This window comes from Lycorma delicatula, chromosome 4 (assembly GCF_047948215.1).
Source record: "Lycorma delicatula isolate Av1 chromosome 4, ASM4794821v1, whole genome shotgun sequence".
Classification (NCBI taxonomy): Eukaryota; Metazoa; Arthropoda; class Insecta; order Hemiptera; family Fulgoridae; genus Lycorma; species Lycorma delicatula.
The window spans coordinates 164,183,120-164,210,713 of NC_134458.1; the positions used below are offsets into that span (position 1 = coordinate 164,183,120).

Sequence of the window (27,594 nt, forward strand, 5' to 3'; positions counted from 1 at the left end):
ATCCCTTAAAAAAGTGAAAATACATTAGACATGGAGGTTGTTTTTCTTACAGAATGATATGTTGGTGTTTGCTGTAAAAAGTAAATGTGTATAAATGAAAGTACTACAGAATAACAAACAGTATATTTTAACAACATTGAAAGAAATTTTTCTTAAAATGAAAAAGTTAAAAAAATTTTACCAAAACTGTAAGGTCAGTTTATTTACAAAGTATTAATTTTAAGTTAGGTATATAAAAATCTATATATTCCCAATCGACATTCTTTTGCGTTTGTCATTTTATTAAAATGGCTTTAATAATCAAGACCTACTTAGCAGCTTCCAGAATGGATCTTTACGTGTCAAATCGCAAAATTATTAAGGCTATTATTCACCTCATTCAAGTACAGCTCAATTTAATTAATTCAGCAATACATATAAAATTTCATTTTCTTGTAAGCATATTACTGGAAAGATAGCAAAAAAATGCAAATAGGTGTCTTCTGGTCTAAAGTTCAATAATAATAGTGGATGTTTGTGCCTAATTATCATCAAACCCCATAATCCTATTTGCACTTCAATTTCATAATCACCAAAAGTTTAATATTAAAACTAAAAAATGTTCACGCTGTTAAACATGGTTGCAGTATCATAACAAAATTATCACTATGCCGAAACAACATGTTTTAATGGTGTATGAATTCAAAAAAAATTGACCATGATAACAATTCACCTTTAAAGGCTAGCTACCTTTTACTATAAGTTGGTGCTTCTACGATTTAAAAATCATTTTTTTAGTTTTTAAAACAGCACATTATAGATATTGATAGATTACATAACAAAATTTAAATAAATTGCATACACATTGACAAACGCAAGATATAATGAAAGCACTTTATCTCAATATTTATCTTAATATGAATTTGTGGGAGGCCAAAGCCATAAATGGCCAGCACTGGAAATTTTTTTCGGGCAGTTCAGCACTGCTTTAAGTCATAATTGTTAATTAATTAATTATTTTCAAATTAGTGGAGTTTTTGAAATGAAAATTAAAAACAAAAAATAATATATCAAAATCTCTATTAGATGACATTAACACAGAAAATACAATGAACACAGAAAAATTAATTATTTAATACAAAGAAATTAATGGCTTTAAATTATTAAAAAGATTCTTATAGATGAACTCAGTTGAAATTTTTTGTGAAACTGTTTAATTGTGAAGCCCACTGGTTCTCCCTTTTTCTATTTAGCCTCCGTAAAGTATTACTTCGGAGGATAATATGTATGATTGTAAATGAAGTATGGTCTTGTACAGTCCCAGGTCGACTATTCCTGAGATGTGTGGTTATTTGAAGCCCAAGCACCAACGAACACGATCTAGTATTCAAATCCGTATAAAAGTAGTAACTACCTGATGCTGGCCATCAAAAAACGCCCCGAAGCTAAGTCATTTGTATTTGTACAATTATGAAAACAAACAAAAAATCGTTATTCGTATTAATATTTTTTTTGGCTAGTAAACATGGTTTTTATTAGCAACACTATATTGTCAAGGGTTGTTATTTAATAGCTACGATTTAAAACACCCGCAAATTCTACGAGAAGACTTCTTTGTATATTTAAATGCATTTTGTAATTGACCTGGTGCGAGGCTAGAGCACATCTGCGGTACGTATTTTAAGCTTCTCTGTGACATATGATCACTATCTATGGGGAGAGCGCACAAAAATAACTGCTCTTTGGAATGGTTCGACAGCTGTGAGTACCATGTGTGACGTCATGGGGGTTTGTGATCGATAGAAGCTAGCGCGTTAGCTTGCAGTATGGTTGTTATTGATGATTTTCGTAAGCAAATACTTTACCAAAGACTTAATCTTGGTTACGATTGTACGTTTTGTAAAAAGAAATTTTACAGTAAACGTGAACAGCTTCAGCATTTGCAAGAGGTCCATTTGAACCCTCGAAAGAAAGGTATGCCATGTACTTAATATGAAAGGGTTGACAATTAAGTGACTAATCAAGCTTTTTTTATGGTTATTTTACTATCAGTAGAATATTTTATTAGCCTGTTATTTTTTAAAGGTATTATTATAAGACTGAATGAACTTTCGCAATTATTTAAAAATGCATTATTGCGTACATTTGAATGGTTACATTTTATATTCATACAAAAACTGTTAATGCAGTTATTTTTTTTTTTAATTTTGCCCAACAAAAATCTATAAGTCGGGAGTCTGAGAGGCTTCTAATAAAAGTCATAATACATCAAATGATAGATTTCCTTAATATTATCGAGAACTAACATAATTAAACTACTTGGATATTAAGAGTTTTAATTCTCTAACCTCATTTTCACCCTTGAATCTGAGAAAATAAATTTCCACAGGAAGGGTGAATGAAGTAAACAAAAAAAAAAATATATTACCATTAGACCTAAGTGTCATCAGAACTTTTTTGAAATTATAAATTTTTAAATTTAATTGAATTGTTTACCATGTCCTCCCTATAATTTCCTTTATTACTGATGTTATGTAAATCTGTTTATTGCTTGCAAACATTGCTAATAGTCGGTTAGCAGGAAGTATAATCTCTGCTACATTTATTATAATTCCATTGTCAGTAAGCCTAATCAGGTGAGGTATTCTAATCTTTTGTCCTTCTCTGTGTATTATACCCTCTTTCCTGCAATAATGAAACTAACATCCTGTTTAAAAACTAATAAACTTTTCTCTTCTAAACTCACCTTCTTCATATGATCTTGACAGATTGTTAAATGTTTTCTATTCTTCATTTTTCTGATATTTTTATCTATTCTTTCTCTTATTTACCATGAAATTAGCAACATTGTGATCTTAATGTGGTAATTAATAATAAGGTTGGTACCATTGTTGAAGAATTTTGTGTGCTGAATTTACCATGTGTTGTAAACAAATTTCTGAGGTGCACTATAGAATACTCAAAATGTACATATCATCTGATATTGATGATGAGTAATAAACATTACATTTAGTATATAAGTTACAAAACCACCAGGTCGGTCGTGTGGTGAACGCGTCTTCCCAAATCAGCTGATTAGGAAGTTGAGAGTTCCTGCATTCAAGTCCCAGTAAATTCAGTTATTTTTACACGGATTTGAATACTAGATTGTGGATACCGGTATTCTTTGGTGGTTGGGTTTCAATTAACCCCACATCTCAGGAATGGTCAAACAGAGACTGTACAAGACCACTTCATTTACCACTCATACACATCATCCTCATTCATCCTCTGAAGTATTATCCGAATGGTAATTACCGGAGGCTAATCAGGAAAAGAAAGAAGTATATAAGTTACAACAGTAAATCAAAATATTAAAACCACATAGTCAGTCTGTACTTTTATTTATAATTGTTAGCTGTCATTATTTATAGTTTTGGTTAACCATGTTGATAGCTGTTATTGTATCAAAATGAAATTTAGGCAATTGAAATTGTATTTACAATATTTGCTCAATTTTTTATCATTACAGTGGTGGAGAAATAATTATTAAATAATAAATATTTCTTTAATTTATATTTTACATTAACAGTCTGCCAGTGCAGGAAAAATCCAAAATAATTTTATGTTGTATAAAATTGTCTTCCATTGCTGTTTGTTTATTCTTTCTTGAAGAAATAGTACAACAGTAGTTCAAGTTTGTTGAGTACATAATAGAAGATGAAGGATCTCAAGATGTTGAATCATCTGTTTTTTCTTTGTCTTACATCATGTAGCAGGAACCACTTCCCATCACAGCATAACCTTTTGTAAATATGATCAATAAAATTAAAGAAAATTGCTATACAAATATATGAATATATATCTACATTATTGTATATACGTTTTCATATATATATATTTATATAAAACACTATAGGTGTGGCTAAGTTGACATTGTACATAAAAAACCAATTGACTCCACAATCATATGGTTACGAATACAAATCAGTTCCAAGCATCCAATACACCTGGTAATATATTAAGCATTGGTATATATTAAACCCGGTATTAAGCATTGTTATTTTCTTTTATCATTGCTAATAAATATAACAAATGTTGTTATTACTATTTGTATTCAGTATGGATATTAATATTTAATTTTGCTTTGTTTATTAATGAAATTTAGTTTTATTGTTAAAATTAGTCTACTAGTTCTTTTATTATTTTATAGTCAATGTCATCATGTTTTTAATATTTATATTCCAACAGTTAAAACTAAACAAGGTTAGTCAGCAATTATGAGAAAACTGTATATTCATAGCGAAAGTGGTGGAAGTATTATTAGCAATGCTATTAAATAATTTTATGAAATAAAAACAAGTATATTACTTCAATATCAAGATGTTAGTTTTCTCCTCCTACATGTGAAGTTAAGTTGGATGCACTGTAGATTGGTATTGATTTTAGCACTGTATCAATCAATTCCAGATGCAGTGTTAATTTGGTCATGGTACATTTGGTCATATATACACACACAACACACAGTATCATGTAAATTAATTCAAACACAGATGCTATTTAATAAAAAGTAACTTTATTTAGAAAAAAAGAATCATACCGGCACAGTTTGTAAATATCTAGTAATTAATATGCCCTCCTTTATTCTTAAATACACAAGCGTACTACACATTTTTTAATTTCTTCATCATGAAACCATACTGAATTAATGAGGTTAATTAATGAATTACTGTTAATTAATGAGGTCAATTTTTATGATACAATTCATTTTTAAGAGTTTTTTTGACTATTGCCCAAAGATTTTCAATTGGGTTTAAGTCTGGGGAGTTGCCTGGCCACGAGAGCACTTTAATGTTTCATTATTTGAAAGATTTTTCCACTTTTTTGGCAGTATGGCATGGTGCCAAATCGTAATAGAATGCTTGTTGCCTTCTAAAAATTTTTGTTGAAGTTTTTGTCACAACTCTCCCTCAAAATCTTGATATGCCCATCACTTTTCAATATACTATCTACTGGAAGTAACGTACAAGGGCCTTCAAATGAGAAACAACCACAAAACAATTTTTCTGGCGATGTTAAACTGATTGTTAGGTATGAGCCGGTGATGTAAGAGGTCTTTCAAATTGAGTGCAAAAAACTGACAGATTATGGTGGCAATGTTGTTTTTTTTTAATTTTTCAAGCATCATTTGTTTTCAGTAGCTTATGACAAATCATCAGGAACGCTACATGCCTCAACAACATTTACAAAAGATAAAAATTTATTATCTAAGTATGGAATCAGTTACAGCACATATCATGCACGTTGTGATATTTAAGGTGTGCTTAATCAGCCATACAAAAGCTAAGTTCATCGTTTGGTTAAAAAATTTGAAGAGAATCTTTTCTACTTGATGTTGAAACACCAGTTCACAAAAAAAATCCCAGGAGTCAAGAGAGTATTGCTGCTTAAGTGCAAGTGTTCATGAAAACCTAAATCTATTGGTATCACATTATTCAGTAGAATTGGGCTCTTCAACAACAACATTGTGAATTTTGTGTCAAGATCGTGGCCTACACCCATATAAGATTCGACTGACTCAAGAATTAAATCCATGGGACCATTCGTTGGTTGATGGTTTGCTGACTAGACTCTAGAACAGCCCAAAGTGGATCTAAATTTTCATTTAAAAAAATCACCTTTTCAGATCAGGCTCATTTTTGGCTCTTATGGCTTTATAAACAAGCAAAATTGCCATATTTTGGGTGATTCCAATCCACAAATGATTAAACAGCAACCATTACATCTAAAAATGTTACAGTTTGGTGTGGATTATGGCCTGGTGGCATCATTGGCCCATTTTTTTTCAAATATGAGCTAGTAGATGGTATATGGTAAATTGTGAACATTATGTAGTTATGCTTAATGATTTTTTGTTTGCAAATTTGAAAAATTTTGATTTAAATGAGATGTGATTTCAACAGGATGGCACCATATGCTGCACAGCTGCTGAAACAATTCATTTATTTCTTCAAATGTTTGGTGATTCGATAATTTCATAAAACGGTAATGTCAGTTGGCCACTGAGATCATGTGATTTGACTCCCATAGATGTTTTTCTCTGGGGTTAATGTTGTCACAAGTCTATATCCACAAACTGTTACTATTGATTGGTGACTTGAAAGCAAATATTTGACTCGTTCCTAATGGAATTCAAGCTGACTCGTGCGAAAGAATCACACAAAATTTTGTTGATAGACTTGGCGACGTCAAGCAAACCCTTTGAGGCCATATGACTGATATTGTTTTTCGAACACAATGCAATGTTATAAGTTTCAAAATAAAATAAAAAATTGGTTAATATTTCACATATTTTTTGTTTTATTGCAAATTTATTTTATGTTCTGAAAGTGAAAGGCCCTTTCATCTGATACTTTTCTAGCATATGGAACCCCTTGCCTGTGAACATAAAAATCTGACTTGTTGGAAAACACAACATTTTTTCAGTCTTCTTTGGTCCAGTTAGCATGTGCTTTGGCCCATAAGAGCCTTGTTTTGAAAATTGCTGGTGTTAAAAGCCATTTTTTAGCTGGCTGACGAGCCTTCTGTCCAGCTGCAAGAAGTCTATGCCTAACCATTGTCACATTTAAATCTGTTCCACTGGTTGCTAACCTGTGATTTAAGTATACAGTAGATAATTTTGGATCAAGCTTACTTTTTCTCATTAATAACCGATCCTATGTTGGAGTAGTTTTCTTTTACAGCCTTTTTTTTTTGTTAACGAGGTGGAGGAACCCCATTTATGGGTGCTAAGGCAGTGTCGGGCTTGCTAACAGTTCCACAAGAAGTTAAGTGTATATGTGTACCTGCGCACTACTGACTAAACCTCCTTATTCCTCTCACATTCACTGTCCCTAGTTCAACACCACACCCAGAAGCTATTTGTCATTGTGTCATACTATTATATGCAGAGAGATAATCTTCTAATGCTTTCTTAAAGTTATGACCATCATTATATATTTAAGACATACGAACAGAACAAAAAATATGAAAGTATGGTTTAAAAAAAAAAAATAAAGTAAATAAACTTTCACAAAACACTATTTTTAACATGAAAATTGCTAAATAACCAAAGAACAATAACCTCACATTACACAACTTAAAGAATGAGTATGGTTAAGCAGTGTAACCACAATTTAGAAGTAAACAACAAATTCCCCGTATTCAGATTAATTTTCAAGTTATTGTGTGTATATATATATATATATATATATATATATACACACATATATATGAGAATTATCTAACCTATTACTGTTAGATTAACTGCAAAACAGTAGGTAATATGTGGTCATTTTACGTCAGTAAATCCTATAAGATTTTTTAATACTAATTTTGTCTTGTTTAGGTACTTTATTTTTGTGTACATTACTAAATCAAACATTCAGACTGGTTTGAATCTTTTCATTTTAATGAAAAGATTAATTGTTACATAATAAAAGATTAATTGTTTACAATTAATCTTTTGAATCTTCAAAGCTTTACAAATGCCAGATTTTGTGTTAGTCTTCATACGAGTGTGTCCTATATATAGAACTTAGTTAATTTGATTTTTACTCTGATGTGCCTTCTAGGCAAATTCTGTTCCTGTCATCCATCTACGAATCTTCTTCCTACAAAGAACTTGTTGCATCTACTTTTTAAATTCATATACACCCATATAGTTTTTTTAATTGGCTTTTGTATCTTTGCTTTTAGTATATTCTGAGGTTATTGCTTGCTTAAACAAGCAATAATAAATAATTGGTTTGGTTTTATTGTTCTTTTATTTTTTACATGTAAATTAATCAATTAGATAAATACTGATAATACCCATTGTTCACAGCCATGGATGTATTGGATTGCTCTTGAACATTTTAAGAAGAATGATTTAATTGGCACACCAAAGCATTGAAGACATTATTGCAAACATATACATTATGAATTGCTTTATCAGTTTTTGACAGTTTTCTCTCCACTTTTTGGTGAAAACTTCTGAAGATATTTGTACAGTATAATTGGGAAAATTTAAGTAAATAATATTTTCTAGTTTCTTGTATGTTTAATTGTCTTAAATCCTCTGCCAAAAACACCATATATGTAAATAAATCCTTTCGGAAGTTCAGTTTATGTGAAATATAAGTTTAAAAAAAAATTATATACAAAATTTTTATCTTGTAAGGTGTTAGAGTTACAAGTCAATTTTTAAATTTACTAAATACATAAATTTGTCTGTATCAGTAGAGTTTTGCGAATACTTGGGTGTTTTGACTAGTTAAAGGTTAAAATATGGGAAACAATTTTTTATAATTATTTATATATTTTTACATTATGTTACAGAACACATAGAATGCCCAAAATGTGGTAAAGTATTTGGTCACATACAGATTTATCAATTACATCTACAAATTCATACGTTAAGTGAATCAGATTCAAATAAATCATCATCAAGTTCAGAAAATGGAAGTCATCAAACCCCTGAGTCACTTATATCAAGTAGTAAGCAAACAGCAACAGTACAGTCACCTCAGTCTTCTCATACCAAAGATAAACAAAGACCTACTGCAGCGGCACGTAAGTAATTTAATGTTTCTTTTATTTAAAAATAAAATTATACCTTTTATAAGAATTATTAAATATGACAATGTGGCAAGTAGTTCTTTATGGCCAGCTTTTTAACTCTTGGTGCAAAGTATTAATGAGCTTTCATTACTGACTTAAGCACTGAGATTTTTGGAAAATTATTATACCCATCAGTATTAATGGGATTATATCAAAAGTTTTATTGAAAATATTTGGTTATGCAGAGAGTGCCCTGTGAGATGTTGATCAAACCTAAGTGACTGATTCAGGACATCAAATTAAATAAAAAAAGTTCATGTGGACAAGTACCCTATCTTGCTTCATTTTCTATCTCCCCAACATTTTGTGTTTTTTCAATAAAATTCTGTATCTTAAGAACAATTAAATCTTTAATGAAATTTGGTGTACATGTACCCAACATCATCTACAAAATAAATATATTGAACATTTTATTTTTGGAAATTCAAAAATGGCAGCTATTTAAAGCCAAGCTGGATAAATACATAATGACCTAATTGTCTCCATTAATTAGGACCGTTAGTTGGGCAGTTTACAAGTTATTTGGTTATTTTTAGAGTGGTCATGGAGCACAAACAATGCTAAACTTTCTGGTCAGCCTATTGAGATTACAGGTGCCGAGAATATTGAAAAAAGAGCCATGTTGTGAAAAAGGATAGAAGATTGAATGTGCGTGAGACTGCTAAGACAATAGGCATTTCAAATGAACAGGTGGATTGGATGTTACATTAATATGTGAAAACTGTCTGCAAGATCGGTGCCATATTCACTCACAATTGATAAAAAGATTAAATGAATAAATATTTCTAAGCATGGTTTGTGCCTCTTTCTATATAATCGAGAGGAATTTTTGCACTATTTCATAACAATTGATAAAACTTAAATACATCATTACTGCCTAGGAAAAGTTGAAACAGTGAGTTGTGATTGGGGAGACCGCTCCAAAGAAGGCAAAAACCATTCCATCAGCAGGAAATTTTATGACCATTGTCTTTTGAGTTGCTTATGACATAATCTTCATTGACTTTCTGGAGAAGGTTAAAACAATAACCGGGCAATATTATGCATCTTTACCAGATCATCTAAATGGGAAAGAAAAAAAAATGACCACAATTAACAAAAAAGAAGGTTCTTTTTCACTAGAGAATATATCAGCTCACTCTTCTATGACTATGCCAGCAAAACTATTTTAAATTATCTACCCATTAACTTAAACTCCCGACTGCAAATCATTTTAGAACTTTCCATGTAAGATATCAGATCTTTCTGCCCTAGCTGATAGTTTCTGTTTCAATTCATCCTTTAAAGAAATTTTGACTGTATTGACTTTGTTCAAATTACATTTCAAAATTCTTCTGCGTCGTCTACTCACCAGGCTTATCACTTTTGGCTTATATGTTTCCAAATATGAAGAAATGGCTTACTGATGTGACTTTAATTGAAATGATAAAGTTATTAGTGAAATGGTGCCTATTTTGAAGACTTGCTCAAGTCATATTATAAGGATGGGATCAAAAAGCTTGAGCATTGGTAGACTAACTGTATAGGCTTGAAAGAAGATTATGTTAAAAAACAAAAACGAGATTTTTCCTGAAAAATTGTCTTCTTTATTTTTGCATAAATTTATCAAATACCCCGTTTGCATTAATACATTAAAAGATTAATTCACATATTTTTGACTGTATTATATTAATCATATCACAGATTTCCTTTCTGATAATAGAATAAAAAATGAACCAACAAAAGGTATGAACAGAAATGCTCTAGAAGAAAAGGAATTAGGAGATGATTAATATATAAAGGAGAATAAATTATAAAACATTCACAGATGGCATAGTTTTTTCTTTAGGATTTGAAGTATAGGACATTCAACAGGAAATTTCAAAATTAGAAGGCACTGTGTTGCAGTACGGCATGAAAATGAATGTTAGGAAAAAAGTAATGAAAATAGAAGACAACAAGCCAATAAATTTCTGGTATAAAAGAAAAAAGAATTTAAAAAATTAAACAGTACAAATGTTTAGGTATGTTTAGAAGATTGCAAAAGTGAAAACAAAATAAAAATGTTATGATAACTATGACTAAATAATTATAACATTTAGCAGAAACAGTTATTATGTAGTTAGGGTTCTTAAGTTATTATATATTTATGAAATTAGTTTTGAAGTGTATTATAAAGTGTTATGTTTGGAATATATTTTTCTATAGATGTAAAACATGGAAACTAAAAAAAAAAAAAAAAATAAATACTTGAGACATTTAAAATGTGAGCATATGCGAGTTAATGGAAAAACAGTGAAAAATGAACAAGTAATGAGGAGAGTGAACAGGAATAAAAACTTAAGCAGAACAATTCAGATTAGGAAAGCTAACTGACCAGTACATTTTATTGGAGAAGGATTGATTATAACAGCATTAAAAGGTGAAAAATTAGAGAGGCCAGAAAAGAATTAAAATTACAGACAATTTAAAAGGAAGTGGAAGCTATCAGGATCTTAAAAATTTATCTTGGAAGAGAGGAGAATAAAGATGGGTCCAGTACAAGGATCTATTACAGGGTAGATAACGTATGATGATTATTATTTTATTTTTCAGCTGTATAAAGAATAGAGTATAAAATTTATTTTAAAGATTACTAGATGACTCCTGCTGAAGTATTGTAGTCTTAACCAGTATATAGATTGCCATGGCAAAATTTTTATCTTTATAATGTGTGCAAACTTATGAACTGAAGAGTTAACTACTAGTGTACCATATATTTATAGCATTTATAATTTGTGCGGTGCTTCATCCTTATTTACGTGTTTTCAAATCTGGATGTTCTTTAGCTGAGAATTTATATTTGGTGACAAAGTTTTTAATACACATAATCTGTTTATTAAGATCTCAGTTAAATTTAATTTATTTTATTTTGATTTCCTATGTTATGTACACTACATTAATGAAAAAAATTAACTTATGATTTCTATGTTGAGAACTGTTGATCTTTCTTAGCTTCATTCTTTTATTATATGTTGACATGTTTCAGAATAACCCCATAGTTAAAACTTATTGTATTACTATTTGAGTAAAGTTACTTTACTTATTGAGTAGAACAATAAGTTTTGACAATGAAGTTATTCTGAAATGCATCAACATATAATAAAAAATTGAAGGTAAGAAAGGTAAACAGTACTCAACATAGAAATCATAGTGTTCTTAGTAGAAAATATAATAATAATTATTTTTATCTTATTAACAGCAATTTTAATTTATAATCCATTATATTATATACCATTGCTGATTTCTTACAAACCTTTTTATGTTTCTAATGTATGACAAAATTAAATGTTTTAAGTAATAAAATAATTAAAAATTATAATATAATTTTGCAACAAAGTTTAAATTATCTTTTTATTGTCATACATTACTCTAATCTTGATAAAAGAAATTCTTTTTGTAGAATTACTATAATGATTTAATTTTTCAAAAATCTGCCTCCTACATTTAAAGATTTTAGAATATTGACATTGAAGTCAATAAAAAACAATTTTTTATTTTTTATTTTTGGTAGTTTAAAGCTGCTGCAATGAAATTTATAATTTTTCTTAAGGTTATGTAGAAGTAGGTTATTGCTCTTTAAAAAAAATATTATTCAGATGTATTACTTTTAATACACGTTAATTATATGGTTTATTAATGTTTTTAGAAAAGAAAGCCATTGGATTAACCAAAATCAGGATGGAAGATTGTTTAAGATGTGATGCTTGCTCTTGCATATATATTGACCAGAGTGATTATTATAAACATATGCGAAACTTTCATAAAGTTAATACTATGAATAATGTAGATAATCCAGTATCAGTTACTATAAAACCACCTTTGATTATAAAAACGGTTTCTTGTAAGACTACATCATCATCCAAAGCAGCTGTAACAGCATCTATAACAACAAATCCACCAACAGTGACAACAACAACAGCAAGGTGTGTGTGATAACTCAGCTATACAATAATTTAAGAGGGGAATTGTTTCAAAGGCAGAAATACTACCCCTTTGTCATTTATAAAAAATCTTTTTTCTAATTGTACTTTTTAATTTATACATAAACTGAACAAAGTTGCTTTTCTTGTTTGATTTATTACCCAGGTAGTGTTTATGATTTTTAATAGATTGCCACCTAAGAATTTATTTAACATATAAACCGTAATTATTTTAAATAAGTGTGAGCTTATAATTTTTTTAAAATGTAATTTGTTTAAATAAGAACTTTTTCAATATGTAAGGAAACCTACCATTTTTTCCCTTCTCTGTGATAAAATGATTCCCAGTAAAGGAAATTGTTGATTCTTCTGCCCAGCAAGTACACTTCCTTGTTTCTCTCAATAACTCAATGCCGTGTGATTGAATACAGCTTAACAATATTAAAAACCACAGCCAACATGAAACAAAGTAATTGCTAATACTCCCAAACAAGCTGTGAGAATTGAACTGGTGAGAGCTGATTACATTAAGTGAAGCTTGGTAGTCTGAGAAGATAAGAGTTTACCAGATGAGCTTATTTTTCTTCATATATAAGATTTGTAAAAAGGTTTCTCTCAAAAACATTGTAAAAACTTAACTTTATTTTAAATTATATACCCCAACTGCAAACCATCTAAGAGCATTCCCCATAAGATATCAGATATTCTCCTTCTATCCTAGCTGATTGTAATTGTTCTGTTGTTATACTGATTGTTTTGTTAATTTTTTAAACAAATTTTGCCCTGGTGATTTTGCCAATAAAGTTTCATTCAATGTGTGGTCCAACTACATGTCCAGCGCAAAATCCTGTAGATGTGATCGAATAACTGATGAACTGTGTTGGTTAAAGTTTGTGAAGGTATTATTTTTTTCAACTGTTGTTTTATGAAGGTATAAAGTATTGGTATTGTTATAATTATATTATAATTAATTACATGATAATTAAAAAAAAAACAATATATTAAAAATGAATTTAGATTTTAATTCTGCTAAAAGCAGAATTTGTTGAAGAAAAAAATACATAATGAAATCCTCATTAAATCACATACTTAGCATATTGTTGGATAATTTTCTTCAGTAAACCTGATATTGGGTTCTAGATAAGACAGTAAACTTTATATAAACATTTCTTTACAATCTGAGAGTTCTGCAATACTGGAATATTTCGGGGAATAGCATTCTGGAAATTGAAGAGTATAAAGAAGGGATAAATGCTGACATCCAGTTTTCATTGACAGCCATAATAAAAGGACACTGTGGGTGTGGTTTCACTATATACTACTGGTATTTCTTTGTAGGTAATGCATATACCAATTGATACCATTTTTTAATGTACAAAAAATACATTATTTTTTAAATATTATTGTAATTTGAAAAAAAGCAGCTAAGAGTTGCATAAATTTCTCAGGTGTGCTGTGAAAGTTATGCTCTACCAAAGCCTTTGCCTTCGACAGACTATTATGTAGGACTAAAATTAAGTGAAACATTGAATTATGTAAGTGTGCAAGTAAAGAGTTATATAAAAAATTATCCTGCTCTGAGTAAAATTTAAAAATACAGGATCCTATTAACCATATCTTCCTCCCTATGACAAACTGTAACCAAAATAATTGGCCAATGCTTTATATTCAGAAGTCATATAAAATTTCATAAAAATTGGTTAATCTAATCTGAAAAGATATCAAGCAAAACAAAACCTGAGAAAAAAAGCAAAAATTGAAGCTTATTATCTCCCAAACCTGAATGAAATAGCCAAATACATACTTCTTTCTTTTTCCTGTTTAGCCTCTGGTAAATACCTTTCAGATAATACTTCAAAAGATGAATGAGGATGATATGTATGAGTGTAAATGAAGTGTAGTCTTGTGCAGTCTCAGTTCGACCATTCTTGAGATGTATGGTTAATTGAAACTCAACCACCAAAGAACACCGGTATCCATGATCTAGTATTCAAATCTGTGTAAAAATAACTGACTACTTGAACGCTGGAAAAATACTTCAATTACACGATTACATTAGGAATGTCACATTGGTATTCTAATAACATATTACTAATTCACTAACATACTAATGTAATAGAATCCTCTAATTAATACAGGAATGTAACTTTGAGTCCAGAAAAAAGGTTTATTGTCCCTTTCCTTTTATGGGGGTTTGAACAAGACCGAAGACCATCAGGACATTAAATTATGTATAAAAACTTATCTTTCCTTTAAAGAAAATTTTGAGTTGCAGGAGACCCATAAGATTCACATCCTCTGCTTCAACCAAATTTCACCAAAATTAAATGGCTTCAGTGCCCCATATACAGAAATCATTATGTCAAATTATTCCAAATTAGTCCACCTTGATATGTCCAGTTTGGACATACAAAGAAAAAAACAGGTCAACATATATTAATGCTTATACACAAACCTACATTTTTCTGGAATTTTTCTCTGTTAAAATAGTCATTTTATTATTTTTTTGTTAAAGGGGTTTATGAAACTATAACATCTGCAAAAACCTTGACTCTATTTTGACCTGAACCTTGACCCTGCAAATTTTGGCCTGATCAGTATACTTTCCCTAATGGTAGTATACAGTTGGTATAACTGAACTGTACAGCTGAGGGGGGGGGGGGGGAATAAGGGTAAATTTTGAAATAAGCTGCCAATTTTATGATTAATGATTTACCTAACCATGAAAGATTTAATCCATTTAAGTGATTATGAGTTATGTTAGTGATTTAGTGTATCCACAAGATCAACAAATGAACTTTAAAATAATTCTACTACCAACATAAAACTTTTTATTTATCAATAAGGTTTGTGATCATTATCACTAATTTTACTTATCATAAATTTCTTGCATGTACTAATTACACTGTTTGGTAATATTTTTTGTTACAGTTATAACAAAAATCTTTGTGTATTTTGAATGAAAACTTTTATCCCCTCCACAGATTGTGACACTTGTCTATACAAAAACTGAATAATCAACTAAGTAATTATTTAAAAATTACTCAACAGGATTAAAAAATTCTGCATTAGCAGATCAAAAAGAAACACTAATTATTCATATGTAATTTTATACAGGTAATTTAGGAGGAAAGGGAAATAATTTGGGAACTGATTCTAGAGCTTGAAATAAGGAAAAATGTTTATACAAACATACATCTGAAAATACTTTGTTATCTAGTTATGGCTAATGAAGCATTTTTTGTGGATTTCAGTTCCCCTGGTAAAATGAGATCAAACTGAGATTTTATGACATTATGTAAGGAGTAAACTTGATGGTTTCTTTTCTTTTTTTTAACTGAAAAATTGAATAAAAGTAGTCCCAGAACTGTATCTCTCATAGCTTTCATGATATCCAACATTAAAACAGAAAAATTTGATGACTAATATAACATTTTTTTTAGGTTTGAAGTCATCTAACATTTTTAGATGACTAATAAATGTGTAGATATTTTTATCAAAAGTTATAAAGAATTTAATTCTGAGAAAATTAATGTAATAAAGTTTGAAAAAAAAAAATCAACAACAGAAAAATGTTATGAATTTGTAAAAATTAAAAACTGTTGTTTTTAGTAAAGTATACAAACTATACAGTATTTTTTAGAATTTTTATTAATATTCGTGAAAATATTTCCACACTTCCCAACTCTCCCCACTATATATTCCCCACTTCCCAGCACTCATGTTTAATCTGAACATCAACCAGTACATGATGATGAAAGGGAAAACATTCTTCAAGTGGTATAGTATCTTAATCCTACAATGAGCACACGAAGAATTTCTACACAACTCAACATTTTACAAAATACAGTATGGAGGACATTACATGCTCATGGACTGCATCCTTATCATGTTCAGAATAACACCTTCAGCTCGGTGACCATGCCAGACAACTGGAGTTTTATCAATGGGTTAACAGTAATTACCACTTAATTCTGTTCATATAATCTTCACAAAGTACGTTTGCCTGTAATGGCGTAACGACACATGAAATTCACACCCTTAGTCCAATGAAAACGCACATGCTGTAGCTGAATCAAATTTATAGCAACAATTTTCGTGAACTTTTGGTATGGCATGATCTACAACCATTAATAAGCCCTTTCATACTGAAACAATGTATCATAGGGAGAAATTATCTGAAGTCTTTAAACATTTCTTGCAGTGACTGAAAATTTTGAATTGGAATGTACTATCAACTTGATGAAACACCAACGCATTTCCAACTTAATTAAGACAGTTCTTAGATGAAAAATTTACTGGTAAATGGATTAGATATAGAGGGCTGGTAAATTGGCCACCTGGATCACCAGACTTTGCTTCTTTAGATTACCGTTTATGGGAATGGATGAAATGCGAGGTATATAACCAAAAAGTAGATGCACGTGATGAACTGATTGCTCCCATTCTCAGTGCTGCTGCCCTCATCAAGGAATGCATATATATCGTTAGGTCGGCAACAGAAAAGGTAAGGAAACAAGTTGAAAAATGCATCCATGTCAATACTGGAATTTTCAAACATTTATTGTAAATTAATATGGTGTAAACCACAGTGAGAATTTTTTTTAAAAGTAAATTAAAGTATTTTAATTTATAAATACAGTTATGGGACCTATTTTATTCAATTTTTCAAGTCAAAAAACATTAGAAAGCATCAAGTTTACCCCCTTATATAGTGCCTTAAAAATTTCATTGTGACCTAATTTCACCAGCAAACAGAAATCCAGGGGAAATATTTTGTTAGCCTTGACAGCATTTCTGGACATATAAGAAGTAAGTAAGAAAGTAAGAAGTAAGTAAGTAAGAAATTTTTGTTTATTTCAACTGTAGAATCGGTAACCAAATTATTTATCTTTCTTCCTAAATCACTCTGTATATAAAACTATTCAGCATATAATACTGCATTCTCATGTATTATGTAATTATATATAAATATATAGCAATTAATCACTTCAGAAATGACTACTGATTTTATTTGCTTAAATTAAACTACTTTCTGTTTTTATTAATCAATTTTGTCTGCATTATGTTACTGTGATGATTTTCTATGGTTTCCTTAGTCCCTCCAGACAGTTACTAATACACCTTCTTAGTATGTTGAAATAGTGAATCTATCATTCACGTGATCTGTATTACATGGAATTATGTTACAATCTGCATTAGGTATTTGTTTGTATGATGCCTTCCGTGAAAATTGTTAGCTAGATCTTTTAAAAATTTTATATGTTTATCTGCAGCTCTTTATATAATTGGTTACAATTTTTTAATTTTATTTTTATTACGCTATAACAAAATGTTTTTATTGTAGTCCACAGAACAAGTGCAGATCATGTTGTAAGCAATGCCGTGGTAATCATATAGGGGAATTACATAATCATCATAAACATTATTATCAGCATCGACACAATCGTGCATCTAGAATTATTCAAAGAAGTAATGGTAATGAGTTATTTAAATTTAGTATGCAGGATAATATAAAGGTAAGTTTAAATCAAATCATTATTAGTCATTGTACAGAGTGAGCAACATAAAGAAAACTACAGACTAAAGCAACTTACCGAAACTTACGGACTGAATAGTTATGAATGAAATGAAGAAAAAAACATAAATTAAATAAAATTAAATTCTGTATTTCATTAGCAAAAGTTTACATATATACCATATATTTACAGAAGATTTTCAAAGTGAATGCTCTGCACAGCGGTGCACTTATGTGACCATATTGAGTCACTTATACAAATCATTGTTAATGCCTGTTGATTTTTGTTAAATGTTCATCTTCATTTTATTGATAGTATGGGGATTTGATTTATAAAATCTATCTTTCAAATAGCCCCAAAAGAATAAAATCATAACTAGTCAAATTTGGGGAACTGTCGACCGCCTTCTGCTGACAGTTGTGGTTCTATAAAAGCAGTGTGAACGTGTGCTAGTGGCATGATGCTCCATCTTTTGTGTATTCCTTTACTTGATCTATTAACTGAACGTAGAATTCTTCAGAAATTATTTGGTACACTTCTTCATTGACAGTTCAGTCAAAAAATATTGGCTCCATTATATGACTACCAGAAACAGCACACCATACATTGATTTTCTCGTTGTGAAGTGGGTGATAAAACATCTGGTGAGGATTTTCATCATCCAATACCTGGTGTGTGAATTAATGTGGCAAGATAAATGAAATTGTGCCTTGTCTGACATGAAACACATCATCAGGTCTATGTGTCCATCAACAATGTTTTTGAGAAGCTAGTTGCAGTAATTAAGATGTTCTGGTTTGTATGTTCTCTTAAGTTGTTGTAAAGTTGTTACACAATATGGTTTCATATTTAAATCATGAAGCACCTTACGGCACGATATATTTTACACCACTTTGTTGTGATATATAAATTTTTTTGGACCAGCAGAAATTTTTCTTTGATATTGGTTATGGCCTGTGGAGTCCTAATTGTTTTGTTTAGCATTTGAAACCAAACCCATTGTACACCATTTTATAACCAAATCATGTATCCTACTCTTTGCTGGGTTAGTGGCATTTTAAAATTTTTCCATGTATATTTGATATGTTTCTTGAAAAGATCCAGATTGTACATAAGCTTCCACTATAACAGCCCTTTCATCAGTCAAGCAAGGCGTTTAGAAACAAAAGTGCATAGAATGAAACTATACTGCACTGAAGCATGTACAGTTCACTAGCAGCAATAGAAGGAGAGTAGTAACATACATAACCGAGAGTGGGAACTAGTAGTAGCAGCATTAAAGGTGACCTCAAATAATTATATTCTGAGACAGTTCAGTTTGATTTTAAGTTGCTCACCCTGTACAATAGGTTAATACATGACCAATAGGCTTATTTTTTATGGTTATTTATTATTTGTGATAGTTAGATGAGGAATGCTTAATGATTATGATTTAAATTAGGTATTTGGATCATTATGCTGAAACAAGATGAATTCACTTTTGCTGTTTGAATTTCCATTCTGCTTTTTAGAATTCATCTCTAATCAACAATGACATTGCACTTCGGTTTGGACATATGATTTCAGAATCATTCCATTTTCTCTGAAAATTGATGCATTTTTACCAGTAGTCTGTGGAGAAAAAATGAAGTTAGAATATTAAGAGAACATGAATCATTTTTAAGGCCCTTTGTGAATTTATTTTGATTTGATTATCATTCTTCTCAAAAACATTACACTGTACTTGGCCTGGAGCATTGTCTACATATAGGATCTACATCTGTAGTTAGCAATATAAGAGTGGTTTTCCTCGTCCATACAAATATAATTCTAAGCTTTTCCAGTAAATTGTGAAACTGTTGAAAGCTTACAATTTGTAATAACACTTTTAGTAGGCATGTGGAATTAAAGTGTAAGTAAAACCTTCGGATTTAAGGTTGTTAATGTCCATAACAAAAATGATGAATTTTGTGATAAAATCTGTTAAATTTGTAGTGACAGAATTTGTCCTGCAGGTTTCGTGATAGACTTTGCCTGAACTGTGTAATTTTTCTCAACATATTATTTCTTACAGAAATAATTATAATATATCAAATTATGATAAAAGTAATATTATTGAAAGTATGATATTATAATCAAATTTAAAAAAATTATATTCATTTGCACTTAGAATTGTTTCAGTGATGTGCTGAATTGCTTCAAAGTAAAATAAATATTTTTTTGAGATAATAAATTTAAATGTATTTCTATATTACAAAAAAAAAAATATATTAAAAATGTTGTAATATGAATGCACAAGTACTTTAAAAGAACCATTTATTACACAAGCTTTTTATCTAAGTACATGGGACTTGTTTCATTTACATTTTTCATATAACTTTCTCTGGCTCTTGAAGTATTTGTCCGTGTTTGTATTGGTATCCTGTTGCAGATATTTATGAGTTCCATATATCTAACATGAATGTTGTCCTTTGACAGATGTACTCAAAATCCCTAACTCTCAAAAACAATCAGAATAATAATTAGAAATTTATTTCAATGTTATGAAAGATTTACAAGATGATCTGCACATGGGAACTTGTTTTATTTTGAATGCAAATACTTGTTTCTGAGTCTGAACACTAGCTTCTGCCAATGATGTGTGCATTATTTTGTGATTAAAGAAGTATTGATAAGGACATTCTCAAGAAAGTCAAGAATGTCTCTGCTTCCTGAGAGAGAGAGAGAGAGAGATTGTGTGAATGAATATTTGTGTGTGTGCTCACATACATTTGGGAACTAAACATTTTTTTACCCAGGCATACAACAAAATGTCATTATCAGTGCCTGGATAAATAAATATTAAAAAGTAACAATTAAAGATTAATTTAAAAACTAAACGACAGTAATATAAAAATGCAGTATTAATGGAAAAACCTATGATGTATGTTAAAAGTGAAATAAAACCACAATGAGTGTAACACTAAAAATTTAACTTAAAAGAATAAAGTTACCATCTGGCATATGCCAAATGGTATAAATAGAAGATAAAATTATACAAATAATCAAATCTTTGAATTCAGATGCATGGCCTTAAGAAATCTTAAGAAATTTGATAACACTGTTATGTTGTTCCCTAACATATTTTGGATGTTAGCCCCTAGTTTAAACTTCTGACGCAATGGTGCATAAGAAAAACAGTCTGCAAGGATGAGGTCTACCATTAGTTGGCAGTCAAAGTGTGCACAGACATATGCGTCGGTCTGTTTTATGAGGTGTCCATGAGTAAGCTTATTGTGTCCTATTCGCAAACGACAAATAATAACCTCCTCTTGATGGTTATTCCTGCATGAGAAGTTCCACAGTGATGTAATGTTCTTAACTGGATGTTGTGTACTGTTGATGGTTGCATTCCATTCACTTCACGAGCCACCCTCTTCAGAAAATAGACAAGATTATTCGAAACAATGCAGTTAGTGAAAGGATGCTGTAAGCAAGCCTCTTTTGCCACACAATCAGCATGTTCATGCCCTGAAATTCCAATATGACTAGGTCCAGCAGAAGCTCACATTTGTGTTACACTGAGACAATTCAAAGGTAACAGACTGTACGAGGTGCGACAATAAAGTAATGAAACTGATTTTTCTTTGCAAGATGTGGCAACCCTGCAGCTTGCGTAGGCACACCATCTTTGACCTTGGTCTATAAGCTACTTCTCGTCCAAGCGGCACATTGATGCAACTGCTCAGTCGTGAATTGTGCTGTAATAAATGAACACGTGTTTGTGTCCCTCGTCACAGCTTTTTGGACATCTTGTGTTGTTTGAAAATGGTGTCCCTTGATCGCCATTTTGACTCTTGGAAATAGAAAAAAGTCGCACGGAACGATATCTGGTGAATAAGGTGGCTGTGATAGTACTGAAATTTGTTTTGAGGTTAAAAATTGCTGTACTGACAGAGCAGTATGGGATGGCGCATTATCGTGATGCAGAATCCAGTTATCAGCAATGTTGCCACGAACACGAAGAACTCGTTTACGAAGTCTTTCTAAAATTTCTTTGTAGAAATATTGATTAACTGTTTGTCCAGGAGGCACCCACTCTTTATGAACAATTCCCTTGGAATCGAAGAAGCACACAAGCATGCATTTCACTTTTGACTTTGACATGCAAGCTTTTTTTGGTCTGGGTGATCCCTTTGAGCACCATTGCAAACTTTGGCGTTTTGTCTCTGGATCGTATTGAGTGATAACACGGCTCAACAAATCTGGATTGATTTCCGTTTGCTCTAACAGATCGGCTGTCACATTTTTTCGTGTTTCTCGCTGTTGTGTGAGATTTTTGGGGACCATTTTTGGACAAATCTTTCTCATACCAAGATCTTCAGTTAATATTAGACGAACCATTTCTCGATTGATGTTGAGTTCTTCTGCAATCATTTTCACGGATAATCTTTGATCAGATCGTACGATTTCACGCACCCTGGCCAAGTTGACATCTGTCTGTGAGGTTGATGGTCGTCCATTGCGGTCTTCATCTTCAACATTCGTTCTGCCTTCACTAAAAATTTTATGCCACCGAAAAACTTGAGCTGTTGACATAACCTCCTCTCCAAAAGCCTTCTGAAGCTTACCATGAGTTGTCGTCGCGTTTTCACCCAATTTAACGCAAAAAGAAATGGCATACCGTTGCGCAGTATTTTGTGGTTTCATTTCTGCAATGAGAGACACAAACACGTGTTCATTTATTACAGCACAACTCACGACTGAGCAGTTGCATCAATGTGCCACTAGGACTAGAAGTAGCTTATAGACCAAGGTCAAAGATGGTGTACCTACGCAAGCTGCAGGGTTGCCACATCTTGCAAAGAAAAATCAGTCTCATTACTTTATTGTCGCACCTCGTATATCACAGACAGCAGGGTGTCTGGAGGCACTATTCACCTGCAAGGCATTCATGGGATCTGAACAGAAAAGTACATGTTGGACTAAGTATATTTAAGGCCTTATTAATAGCGAAGCACATGTATGTTCTGTTGCCAACCACAAAAGCACAATCAACAGAATTATCATGTCTAGAGCCGTCTGTATAAATTACAGCATCAGGATTCATGCTCTTTATAGTATTAAAAATTTTTCTCTAAGATAACCGGATTTGTGTTCTGTTTTTGATATCGACCAAGACTAAAGCAATTATTCACAAGAGAAGGCCACCAAAGGGGATAATATCGTTGAGTAACAGGAGATACTGGAAGTAATTGTATATTTAGAGGTAAGAAAAGACGATGAGCTCTGATGGCTAGCGGGGGAATAGATCTTGGCTATTCCTCATATTGATTAACGTGCTGTTTGGAGAACACCACATCAAAGGTAGGGTGATTTGGTTGCACTTTAATATGCCCAGAGAAAACCACAATGATGTTGCTTAAGGGCCAATTGGCTGCTTCCCGATGAATCCAGGTTCAGATGACTGGTCTCCCCATTCAGTACGTTATGGCTCAAAAATACCTGGATGTTATCTTTGAGGAGAATTTTCAGTTCAAGGAACATCTACAGTATGTAGCAAAAAAGGCCGCTGATGCTTTTTATGGATTTTTTTTTTTTTTTTGTGGTGTAGCAACTGGTAACATCACAAGGTGGGTGTCTTTCCCCTATGGGGTTGGGATGCACTTTAATACAAGTTATATAGGAGCAGATCATTTGGTTTTGTCTATTCCAAAGAGATAGCTCACCATTGTCCACTAGTAAACTTACCATGGGGCTTGAGCAAAATGCATCTGTAGCAAGACAGATAAATGAGTGATGGACTGCATTGAGCATCTTTAGACCAGTTACCCATTCTAAATATGCTGCCTGTTCTATGGCTGCAAATAAGCCATGCAGCCATAGTCTAAGTGGGAACAGATCAGAGCTTGATAGAAGTGCAACATGCATACTCTATCAGCTGACAGAGTATTAGATAGAACTCTCAGCATGTCTAGCATATTTAGACATTTTACATTCAGCTCCTTTAAATGTGTTACCTATGTTAGTTGTCAGTCAAACCACAATCCCAAAAATCTAACCCACATGCATGGTTCAACTGGCTCACCATGTAAAAACTGTTGAGGGCCAACATGTTCCCTCGAGCATAAAAAGCAAATCCATTTTGTTTTCTCTGGAGAAAATGTGAATCCAGTTGTTTTACACCGCAATTTTAAATGGGTTAATGTGTTTTGGAGCACCTCTTGGCAATAACTAAAGTTCTACAAGAAACGTAAGTTTAAAAATCATCTACAAATGACAAAAACATAACAGATTCCCACATGTAGTTTGTTATAGTTTTTATGGCTATGGCAAACAAGGTAAAAATTAGGACACTTCCTACTGGTATTGCATTTTCTATCGTAAAATTCTTGGATACTGTTCGTAGGGGAAGACGCCTACCCCCCTTTAAAAAAAACATTGTATGGCAAACAGCCCTTGCATTGCAAAAGATGCAGCAGAGCAATTCAGTCATAGGCCTTCGATTGAAATTATGTAAAGCCCTGCAACGATTCCTGAGTGCACGCCTTTAGTTTTCATCCCACCAAGGAACAGCAGACCATCATGGCTTTTCAGATGTTAAAGGGATAGGTTGTTTTGTGCTATTAAGTATCAGGTGTGTAAACTGGCAAGTTGGCAGATCATGCTACCACTTTTGTCATATTGGTCAAAGGAATCCTTGTGTTCGATCTAGTCTGTTTTCTGAACCACTGATCTGTGTGACTGACTGAGGCAAATCACTATTACTACTGAGATAACTGGTCTGTGATCGCTTCCAAAGAAGTTTTTGGAAACATGCCAAGTAAGACATGGGAGTAGGGATGCTGAACACAAGGATAGATTGATGCATGTAAATGTACCTGATGAAGATGACATAAATGTGTACAACCTATTTTTCAATAAGTAGAGATCTAAGTTTGCCGCAGTTGATCAACTATGCCTCAGGAAGAACTTGATGATGAACCCCATGAATAGTGATTAGCATTGAAACTGCCAATTATTAGGCAGGATAAAGGAATCTCTGAAAACAGATTGGATAAATCATTTTCACCGAAATCAGAATTTGGTGTTAGATATAAGTTGCAGATACTCATTTTAAAAGGCGCCAATATCTTCACTGAGACTGCAGGGATGTTTGTCACTATCAGAATACATGCAGTAAATACAATTTCCTTCAAGACAACAGCCGCACCTTCACTCTTCTGCCCTTAGTTTGATGGTCGCATCTTTCGCAGACATAATTGCAAAAGGACACATCATCCTAGGGATGAAGGTGACTCTCCTGCAGACCCAGTATTAAAGGATTTTCTTCCTTTAGTAGGATTTCCATATCCTCATGGTGAGAACAGAGACTACAAACATTCCAGTGATTAATATTATACCCATAACAATACTCTTTTCCTGTTATATAAAAAACTCTGCATGCAGATTATTTGTCAAATATTATCCGGTTTTTTTTTTTTAATATTGATTACTTTTAGGGAGTGCTTTGCTTCTTTGGGCACTTTATCAGCCTCGATATTCTTGAAGAGACCTCAGAGTAGTGGTGGAGAAGCCTATGAGGTCAGATATACCTTACTAGCCAACAGTTTTTTAATAGATCCCTTCATAGGGATCAATTAAATCTATCTAGTAGGGATCTATCATTTTAGTAGTTTTCTGTTTGTGTTGTTGGTGCAGCAGGAATTTTATTTGGTGATGTACTAAATGAAGTGGTTCGGGTAAATTTTTGTCGGTCTTTCCAGCAAAAATACCTTCTTGACAAACTCATAGTTAGCTTGGAAATAGTGGCTGTGAGCAAAGCAGCCTGTTCAGATAACATCTGAACAAACTGTTGTAACTCACTGCTGGATCCACACTGTTGACTCGCATTTTCAGTGGCTTGCTTTGCTGTAGCAGCAGCAAAAGAGACATCTGGTTTAACTAGGTTCTGGGAGTTCAAGGTCATTTTATATTCTCTTCGTGCAGCTGGAAGATATAGATGGTACAAATTTTGAGAATTGCCTTCTCTTCTTTAAATGTTAGGCAATCTCGTGAGTGAGCTGAATGTGATCCACTACAGTTAGCACATTTTTCTTCCTCCTGACTGTTAGTATCGCTGACACTCTTTAGCACATCAAGCATGTATTGTAGTTTTTGAACAAAATGTGTAGTGTGGCCATACACTCGACATTGGAAACATCTCCATGAGTTGGGGATGAATGGTCGCACTTGAATCAACAGGTAACCTACTCCAATGGTATTTTCTCCAGTGGTATGGAAAGGTTGAAAACGTTAGTATAAGAGAGAAAGTAGGTTTTTCTCCTCTGCTCTGACATTCCACTTCTACAACAACTTGCAGACGAAGCTCATTGGCAATCGATCTCCAAAAGGTCCTGGCAAAAGGTTACTCTTCAGCTGGTATTCAAGGATTTTTGGTATATCACCTTTATGTTGGCACCACCCAGATTTGCGAGATACAAGAGTAATCGAATCTGTTTGTCACTAAACGTTTTGACCAGTATCAATCTGTCTGTTGACTTCCTGACCTATTTAGTGATCAACTTGAACCCATTATCACTTTATTTACGTGGAAAGGTGAAATATTTTGAAGGGAGCCTCCTTCCTGATTGTTTAGAACTACAACAAATCTTATATTTTTATATTCTGGATGGAATTTGTCGCCATTTAAACTATTTTCTTCAGTACAGTTCTTATCCTCATTAGACAACACTGAGTGAGGTCTTTTCATTTGACATTGTGTAATGGTTTTTTCACATGGACCACCAACCATCTTAGAATTTTTTTGAGTACTATTAATTTTGGTCCCACGAGTATCGGGGAAATACAAGACAACCTTTATAGTGCCCACACAAACAGAGGCTAGAGCTAAATGCAAATGGGTTCGTCCAGGTTCCAAGAGGACATCATTCAAGACTCACTATGTAGGGGCCGATAGTGGTAGTATCTTACCAAGAAACAAGCTTTTTAAATATTTTTTCATACTTTATGGGATTTACTATTTAAAGAGAAAATTGAGGCAGCTTGTGGGAAGAGTAATATGGATTTTTTCTCATTCACAGATAAGTGTTGCAGATTTTACTTGCTATTATTCTTACTGTTATATAATTATTAATCATGAATTTATTTTTAGGATCGTTGGAGCAGAATGGTATCGCATCGATTATTAGGATCTGAGGAACACCAGCAGTCCCAGTTACAACAAAATCATATACAAATCAAACCTGATCCAGATGCTGAAACGGAATTTGAAATTCAGAACAGTGTTGTTGATTCTGATGAAATGACACATCTTTTAAGTCAAGTTGAAGTAAAAATAAAAACCGAGCCTGCTGATGAACGATAATGATTACTACTTTAAATATATATAATAATTTTATGTTTGGCAATAAAAAAAAATTGTAGCATTGGTAATTTTACAATAATGGAAATAGCTTTCCAAAATGCTTCTGTGTAATTTTTTTAATGTAAAAATGTTATAATTTTTCTAAGTCATGGTTATTTTATGATAGATGTATTTAATTCTAAAATGTTAGATTATAATTTTTTTATTCTTA

General features: G+C 31.9%; 1 protein-coding gene across 1 annotated transcript; it reads left to right on the forward strand.

The window, feature by feature from the left end:
- The first annotated feature begins 1,699 nt into the window (after positions 1–1,699).
- LOC142324049 (uncharacterized) lies at positions 1,700–27,594 on the forward strand. Its single transcript, XM_075364646.1, has 5 exons — positions 1,700–1,953; positions 8,317–8,550; positions 12,266–12,542; positions 17,887–18,058; positions 27,171–27,594. Exons 1-5 carry the CDS (start codon positions 1,806–1,808, stop codon positions 27,381–27,383), a joined length of 1,044 nt encoding a protein of 347 aa, XP_075220761.1. The 5' UTR covers positions 1,700–1,805; the 3' UTR covers positions 27,384–27,594.